This window comes from Cystoisospora suis (assembly GCF_002600585.1).
Source record: "Cystoisospora suis strain Wien I chromosome Unknown contig_13, whole genome shotgun sequence".
NCBI classification, from domain to species: Eukaryota; Apicomplexa; class Conoidasida; order Eucoccidiorida; family Sarcocystidae; genus Cystoisospora; species Cystoisospora suis.
Genome location: NW_027152815.1, coordinates 7,413 through 16,119, shown reverse-complemented (window position 1 = coordinate 16,119; position 8,707 = coordinate 7,413). Strand labels below are relative to the sequence as shown.

The 8,707-nt window shown below is 42.3% G+C and overlaps 3 protein-coding genes across 3 annotated transcripts in view; 1 reads left to right on the top strand and 2 right to left on the bottom strand.

The window, feature by feature from the left end:
• CSUI_000016 (dead deah box helicase domain-containing protein) overlaps positions 1-2,806 on the top strand; it is a 12,152-nt gene extending 9,346 nt beyond the window's left edge. The window contains exons 8-9 of the mRNA XM_068060251.1: positions 449-696; positions 1,936-2,806. Of these exons, the coding sequence (XP_067927775.1) occupies positions 449-696; positions 1,936-2,059 (372 nt within the window). The 3' untranslated portion in view covers positions 2,060-2,806. The remainder of the gene's footprint in view (positions 1-448; positions 697-1,935) is intronic.
• A 646-nt stretch (positions 2,807-3,452) lies between these two features.
• Positions 3,453-6,230, bottom strand: CSUI_000015 (copper-transporting atpase; the record flags this gene model as incomplete). The annotated part of the gene is made up of 2 exons (XM_068060250.1): positions 3,453-4,574; positions 5,408-6,230. Coding segments are annotated over 2 exons (1,101 nt in total), but the record flags the coding sequence as incomplete, so codon positions are not given.
• A 360-nt stretch (positions 6,231-6,590) lies between these two features.
• CSUI_000014 (haloacid dehalogenase family hydrolase domain-containing protein) lies at positions 6,591-8,663 on the bottom strand (the record flags this gene model as incomplete). The annotated part of the gene is made up of 2 exons (XM_068060249.1): positions 6,591-7,113; positions 8,403-8,663. Coding segments are annotated over 2 exons (783 nt in total), but the record flags the coding sequence as incomplete, so codon positions are not given.
• Positions 8,664-8,707: the final 44 nt, after the last annotated feature.

Here is an 8,707-nt window from a genome sequence, read left to right as displayed (position 1 = left end):
ATAGTCATACATACATACATACTACTTGTGAAGACTCTCTGCCTCGCCACCTTTTCTCAATATACTTAGGTGTCTTCATATTTGTACGATTTTCTCTACTTCTTGTGTTGTCTCTAGACTACTCGCTCTTCATGACTCGCTTGGAATCCATGTATCATTCTATTTCCTTCTCTCTTCTTTTCTTTCTTTTTCTGTCTACCTTTATCTATCTATCTATCTGTCTATCGTTAGTTGACCTCTCTTTGATCTGTCTATCTCAAATCTAGCTATCGTTAATCTATCGATCTCGGTATGGGGAGACGGCAACCGTCTCATTCTTGTCCATGTGGAGGCCAAGGAACTGCATGCGATGAGAAAGAAAGAAAGATAGACAGACAGATTGAGATAGATTGAGTGGGCGAGTAAAAAGATAGCTCTTTTTCATTCTCTTTCTTTCTTCCTGCCTTAGGCTGTTGGTCGAGTTTGTAAGAGTACGAAAGGTTATGTAGCAGATATGGCTCTGGTGTATGTACACCGTCTTGTTGAAGAAGAGGAAGAAGAAGAAAAGGAGAAGAACGGAGAGAAGAGGAAAACCACATGGAGAGGCTGCGCTCCTATCTACCCTCTTGATCAGCTTCCCGAGCTTCTTTTGAACGATGAATTGAAGAGAATGAGAAGGAGACGCCGAAGAGTTCTATTGCCTTGGTCGAAAATGAAGTAAGGCGGAGGGGGGAGCGTGTTTCTGTATTTCTACGAAAGAAAGGCAGGAAGCTGTTATTCTACCGGGTGTATGTACACCTGAGGGGACACTGTATATGGACGTGACAGGATGAAGTCCTATTGATGAAGGGGGCCGCTTACAGTTGACTAGGGTTATGGTGTCCTGACTGCATAGACAGCCAAGACATCCATCTTTTCTTTCTTCGAGTCAGTAACGATTTCCATCAATGTGTATATGTCTTCATATGTCTCTCTATGCCATTCACAGTTTCGTCTCCACATACGGTCCAAGCTCTCTTCGCCTCTTGAATCTCCGTCTTCTGTGCATTACTCTTCTCTTCTTATGCTCCTTCAACGAACCTGCCGGATAGATGTCTATCTATCTTTAATCAATCTATCCGTCTATCTATATATCTTTATCTATCTATTGAAGGCTCTCTTATCAAAATCGACTCTATTCCGACAGACTGTGACGAAAGAGAACGTTTCATTTGTCTGGCCCCTCTCAAGTCTGTCTCTAGTATATTCGATAGTGAAGGAGAAACAAGATTGATATGCATGCATGTGTCTCTTTTTTCCTAGGTCTTTTCTTCTTCAATTCAAAGGAAAACTGTTTGTCAGACAGAAGCGAAGAGAACTCCTGTGGGGTGTATGTACAATAGATGAAAATACAGCAGTCTTGCATGAGAAGGAAAGATAGAGGAAAAGAGTAGAGTCGACTTGCCTTCACAAAGGGCGAGTCGCGCATGTATCGACATACATAATAGCCTCCTTTCCAAACAGGAAGGGTCAACCCAGGACAGTCTTCTTAAATCTTCTTCTCTTCTTTTGCTTACGCAGTGCACTCATCTATATATGTATAGACATAGTCATATATAACTAGATCGCTGTGAAGATATATATATATATATATATGTACATGCAAGATCTACAGTATGTGTATATAGATAGACTGCGGCAGTTGTTTTTGTTTGGGGTTTTCTTTCATCTGCATGCGCAGTTCCTCCTACGTCGATTGATGTTCAACACTCGATTTGATCGGTGCATGCAGCAGACATATACATAGATATAGAGATATATCTATATGGATCTATACAACTTTCACCCCCGGCATTCTCTTTCAGTCTATAGAGGCGAGACTAATGAAAGAGAGAAGAGGCTTTTTCTCTATAGGCTTTTTGTACCCGTTCTTTCTCGCTCGCTAGTTTGCTTGCCTATGTGTGATGCCTCTTTCAGATCTATGAGACAAGGAAGATCTCTCGTTCTCGGAGGGAGAAGAAAAGGAGAGACCAATTTAAATACAGTTGAAGCGATAAAGAAACACCAGCGAGAACTCAGCCGATTGTCTGCTATGCCTTAAACCATTCTAATACACAGGGCCTGAAGAGGAAGTCAGTCTATCAACGCCTCTTCTCTACATACAAGCTATCTTCACTCGATCTTTCTTTCTTTCTCTCTTTCTTTCTTTCTTTCTATGTTGTCACAAGGCGAGAACCGTGGGTATGTCTTTCATACTTCTGAAGACTTCCATTGTTTGGATCGCTACCCTCGCTTCATAAGGAAGAGATATTCATGTGTATAGAGGGAGAAGGATTCTTATGGACATTTGCTTTACCTGTCAAGCTCTTTCCTACACAGTTGTTTTCTTCACTGTATCACAGTGTACACCTCAATTTTCCGTTGAAGATGTTTGGTAAGCAAGAAAGCTAAGAGGATGAAAGACCCCCAAAGAGAGACCGAACAATTCCACACTCGTATATCTATATGTCTAGCTATCTAGCTAGCTATGTGTCTACAGATGTGCAGATGCTTAAACTCTCAGGTTTACACATATAGACATACATACTTATAGAACGATAGAGGGGGAAAGAGACTGGACTATCTCAGGCAGGAAAATCGCTCTTCTTCCGAGGAGAGATGAAATGACTGGCCTTTCTTTTCCCGTTGCTTATGTCTATGAGAAACGAGACTCGGCAAAACTCCCGATACGTAGTTTTATCTTTATATGCATGCCCATATGTATATATATAATCTATATACATGCATGGCGAACACGTACATATATCATTAACTTTGACTAGAGTTGTCGTATAGGGTTGATTCGTGCTTGTTGGGTGTCGGTGTAAAGAAACTGCATGCGATAAGAGAATCTGTAGTGTATGATAGAAGTTGCTCTCTTCAGATGAAGTCTTCGAGAAGAAGGAAGAACGAGGTGAAAACCTTGATACCTTTAGACAGGGCGAAAAGAAGAATTTAAGAAAGACCACCGGTGTTTGAAAACAACGAGATTTAGCATGATGATATGAGACACCATTAGTAGCTCGCTGTTCATATGATGGAGTGTATGTACACTCCACTGGCTGGCAGGACTACGTCACCGCCGCTAACGAATAGAAAAAGCACCCTCTCTCTCCTTTGCTGGAGAGACCGGCAATTTCTCCAGACTTCTTTTTCTTGAAATAAAACATAAATGGACCACGCTACTTCTTTCGTTTGTTTTCCACCCACTTTGAGTGGAAAAGCTTTCTCGCCTCTTGCGAAGAAAGGCAAGATGATAAGAAAGGAAAAGGTTAGATGTGCTGGTGGGTGTGGTGTATGTACACCTCATGATTAAGATACACATTCTTTACATGTAAGAAAATACCTGTGGACATTCCTTGATTCAACACATCGATGTAAAGAGAGGTGTATATAGACTTTCCCGTTCTAGTCTTACATCTATCTATCTATCTACATATATATATATATATATACGGGAGGTCGGGTGTACATACACCTCATTGTGACATCACATCTCTAAGAGTGAAGTGGGTGTATGTACACTCCATGATGATGCCACGCTTTTTTGTACGAGGGGTGGTGTGTGTACACCCCGTATCCGTGACGAGACGTTCCCCGTTGCTACAAGGTGGAGTGTTTAGGCACCTCGTGGCTATACACATTCACATAGCAGCAGGAGAGAGGAGCTGTATCTACACCTCATAATGGTACCACATCGAACAAAAGAGGGGGTGTATGTACACCTCGTTGTTACTACATCGCACACTAATTGAAGATGCGATACAACGTGTACGTACATCTCAGACAGTATAACGACACCTGAGTAGTGATTGATTGGTCGTCGTTTTCTGTACGTGCTTCTCACAAAATGAGGTGTACAGATGCATGCTACTAGCCAAACAATACACACCATGTAAGGGAGTGCTTGGGGTGTATGTACACCTCAGAGTGATGACATGTCTAGACAAGTTTCCAGGTGTATGTGCACCTCGCCTTCATATGAGGTGAGGTGTATATACAGTTCATACTATACCATGTTCATAGAAGATGTGCATATAAGCATCTCACAACTGCACTATCTCTCTTTCTCTGGGTTTCTTCCTATTAAGAAAAACCTGTATCATCATCTTAACGACTTCATTACTCAGCAGAGGAGGAGTGCTTCCTTCTCGTTCAGTCCTATAGATTCTTCCTCTATGAGAGATAAACAATCGAAGGCTTATCGTCAACTTTCATAAGTGTCTCGTGATCCGACAGAGATCGTTGGGATAGCGCTATATCTATCCTGGCCTTTGACTCTCTTCATGAATCTTTCTTAGCTTGTCATTCTTCCGCCCTCTCGATAAGAAGAAGAAAAGATACGCGAGAGGAGGTGGTCTTTGCAGTGCGAAGCCAGCTCCTTCCGATGATTCCTTCTCTGTATATCTTCATACTTTTCGAATCGAGTAAGGCGTGTAGCATTAAGAAGAACGAGCAAACAACTTACAGCCATAGCTATCGCTGCAACAAGGGGGTGTATGTACACCCGAGGATAGAGGATCCCAGCAGCTAGAGGAATAGCAAGAACATTGAAACCTAAGGCCCAAACAAAATTCCTAGAAAAGAAAAGAAAAAGAAAGATACACAAGAAAGGTAGACATAAGATAGAAACACAAGAGACGTAGACGTAAGATAGAAGACACACAAAAGAATGAAAAAGAAGAAGAACTTCCAGAGAAGATTCTCCTTTGCTGTGACGACCCACCGCCATCGACAAGCTACTCCGAGGTGAACATGCATACATTTTCATACATACATACATGACAGATTCATTTTCGAATATACATACATACTTACATAACAGATTGATTTACTAATACAAGTACATGGATTACAGATTCATTTACTCGGTATGGAGGGAGAGGAGAGAATACATAGGACCGACTATCCATGTATGCATACATCTATACATATACAGATCGAGAGATATAGTTAGAGATACTGTAGATCCACATGCATCTATGTAGAGACATATATATATATATGTATATATGTATAGATATATATCCTACTAGAATGCAATACCCCCTCTTGAGTGTGCACGTGCCTCCAAGTTAGTATATACTTCTCTTCGTATATATAGATGCCCATATACATCTTCATACTCATATACATGTAGACAGTAGCACTGCGAGAGAGAGAGAGATTTCTTTCTCCTTGGAGATATTTTGACTCTGTATTTCTTTCTTTCTCTCTCTCTCTTCCTTTCTCTCTCTGGAGCCGATACGTATATGCAGTTAAAGAGATAGATAGATTGAAGATAGATAGATAGATAGCTAGATAGCAGACAACAGCAGAAGCATCAAGTAGACAGGTTTCTGTCGTCTTTATGTATGTTGAGGAATCGTTCTCACAGGTGTACGTACAGCTGCTCGTCGCTTTTTCTTACCAAGAGATGATCTTCGTCGTTTGTCTCGAGAGCCTTAAGAAATCGATGAACTGAGAGAGATTTCCGTTGAGAAGAACAATATCTGCGGCGATAAGAGGAGGAGAAGCACAGACCCTTGCTGACGCTATCGATACACCCAGACTAGCAGCGCTTAATGCTGGGGCGTCATTCACGCCATCTCCTATCATACAGCATATATGTTTTTTGTCAGCCTTCTTTGAGAGAATCTTCTTAATCTCTTCAGAATCCTTCTGAAAGGAAAGACAGCCTTGTACCCTGTCTTCTTTTCCTTTCTCTCTTCTTTCTCTTTCTCTCTCGTAGTTTCTCTGCTCGTGAAGATTTTCTTCTTTCTCATCCCCCCTGACGAAACAAGGAGAAGAAGAAGAGAAGGAAGAGACAATGCCGTCACGGTCACCGCCGTCGACGGCTTCAGTAGATCCATAGAGATGCGAGTCACCTAAAGAAAGATACTCCGGGCCCTTTCTTCCTCTTCTTCTCTTCTTCTCTCCTTCTCTATCTGCTTGTCCTACAGGGAGTTTTCCCCTCGCTGTAGTCTTACTACGGCCTTGGAGCCTCTTCTCCCCATGTGCAAGTATTGAAGAAGAAGAGGAAGAAGAAGCAAGAGAAGAAGAAGATAGGAGAGAGGGTGTCTGCCGCCATATATGGAAGGGATGATACTGATGGTGTTGAAGAAAAATACGCGATATCGAAGAGAAGAAGGAAGAAAGCTTTTCTACAGAGAAATATCTTGTCGACTGTTTCACAAGTGAAGAAGAGGAGGTAAACGAAGAAGAAGATGTCTTTGGAGCCCCCAATCGATTCTCTAGAGAAGGAGATAATGAGAGGGCCTCTGATGTGAAGAGACCTGAAGAAGGCTCTCCTTCATATGCATGCAAGGAGAGACTTCTTGCTAAAGTCTCCTTGAGTGCTGTAGGAGGAGAAGAGGAAGAAAAGGAAGATAAGGAACAGCAGGGCGGAGATAAAGAAGAAGAAGAAGAGCAGCAAGGAGGTCGAGAAGAAGAAGAACAGTCCCGCGAAGAAGAAGAAGAGCAGCGAGAAGGGGGAGGAGGAGAAGGAGAACAAGCAGGTGGAGAAGATCTTTCGCGGGGAAGAGAAGAAGAAGAGAGAGGGGAATGAGGAGGGTGAGAAGCGAAAGGATGAGAGATGCAAGGTGAAGAAGAATCGTGTGTAGAGAGATGTTGACAAGGCCTTTTCTTCTCTAGCATATAAATAAGATTTGCCTTATCTTGGGGCAACGCCTGAGAGAAGACATTCTCTCTCGGAATGCCTAGGGAGGCCGCGACACGAGAGGTAGTTCTGGGATTATCTCCGCTACATACAAAGACCTCCAGATTGAATCGATTCTTCAAGAGATCAATCGATTCTCTTGTGGATGGAGAAATCTCTTCAGACAATGCTATAGCCCCAAGAAACAATGGCACTTTCAACTCTTCTTCCTCTCTCTTCTCTTCTTCTCCCCTTTCTTCTTCTCTATCTTTCTGCTCTTCTTCATCTTCGCCTCCTTCTCCCTGTTTATCTTTCTCTTCTTCTTCTTCCTCTCCTTTGTCCCTTCGTTTACTACTTCTCTTTGAAGAAGAAGAGAAGGAAGGAGAAGAAGAAGATGAAGAAGAAGAAGATAGAGAAGGAGGCAAGCACCATAGAGAGACGACTGTCCCCGTGTGCTCTTCGTGATGTCTGATCCACTCCTTCAGAACATCCCCACGCGAAGAAATGCATTACGACGAAGAGAGAGTTTGTATCAAGAAAGAAAAGAGAGACAGGAAAAGAAGAAAAGAGAGAAGAAAGAGGAGAAGAAGAACATGAGGAGGGGATGATAAAGAAAGAAGATAAAGACAAGAAAGAAAGAAAGAAAGAAGAAGAAAAGAAAAGAAAGAATAGGAGAAACACAATGCAAAAAGGGAGAAGGCAGTTCACTAAGGTCGACTGAGGTATCTATTTCTCTCCAAGACATACATGAAGGCAGCCAAGAGGATGACAGGAATGACGAAATATGTGTCTCTTCACAGTCTCAAGGACGGCATCCATCTTTCATCTATCTATGGAAAAATAAACTTCTCTCTTCTTCTGCTTCTACGTTGATATCTCGAGAAGACACATCTCATCTGGGCGTACCTCTTTCTTCACTGCGTGTGGAAAGACTTCTCCCTCTCTTTTCTTCTTCTTGTTGGAGATAGAGTAAATACTCCCTCCTAGCTACTAGCTAGCTAGCTGACTGGCTAGGTGGGAGAGAAGCGATGTGTCTTATATAGCGATGCAACGCCTCTCTCATACGAGACATCTATGGATGAAATGTCCAGTTAGGACGAGGTGGGAAGACAAGGAGAAGACGGATAAGAGAAAACTTCAATCTGTAGATATCAAAAGCTCAGAAGGTAGTCGCCAAGGGAGAGGTGTATGTACACCACAAGAAAGGTGAAGACTTCCGCCCTACCATGGATCTACGTACATACACACATTGGCTAACGGGAATATAGACAGGTGAATACATAGATAGATAGACAGATTGAAGATAGATACACTGGAGATAGAGATCCAGATAGATGGACTGAGAGATAAGAGAGAAAGATAGATAGGGCAATGCATATGGTAAGGGCATGGGAAGGCGGTATGATTGCAGATATGCCTACCTGCCTATGTATTGAACTACCTCGCACTCTATAGCCGTCGGTATGTCTATTCCTGTCTATAGAGTAGATATTCCCAACTCGTGATACCAATGTATCTATGTATCTATCTATCTACCTACCTTTCGTTGGTCTATCTTCAATCTATCCATCTATGCACATAGAAGCCTAGGTATGTCTACTGAATCGCACAGTATGACCTTATGCCTGGGGCATGTATGCCTGTATCTCTCATTGTGATGTAGATGACAAGTAGCGGACCTCTGTGAAAGAGAAAGATGATAAAGAAGAGGAAGAAAAGACAGATCGAGAGAGAGAGAAAAGAGAAGGAAGAACGAAATCTTTCTTACATGGATTCTACGATGAAACGAATCTTCCTTCTCATTCTCCGGGTCCTCTTCTTCTCTCGTTGCTCCTTCTACTTCTTCTTCGTCTTGTCCTCTCTGAAACAGAGAAGAAGAAGAAGCGAGATGTGCTTTTTGACGTGTGAAAAAGATTTCTTCTGCAAGAGATATCTGTCCTACGATTATCTTGACTTTTTGGTCTCCTTCTTTCTCAAGCTGGAATTCCGCTTCAACTCCCCTCCCCGTGTGAACCTCTTGTCTTATCGGCTGAAGCAATGGAGGTAAAACAGAAGAGCAAGAAGGAGAAGAAG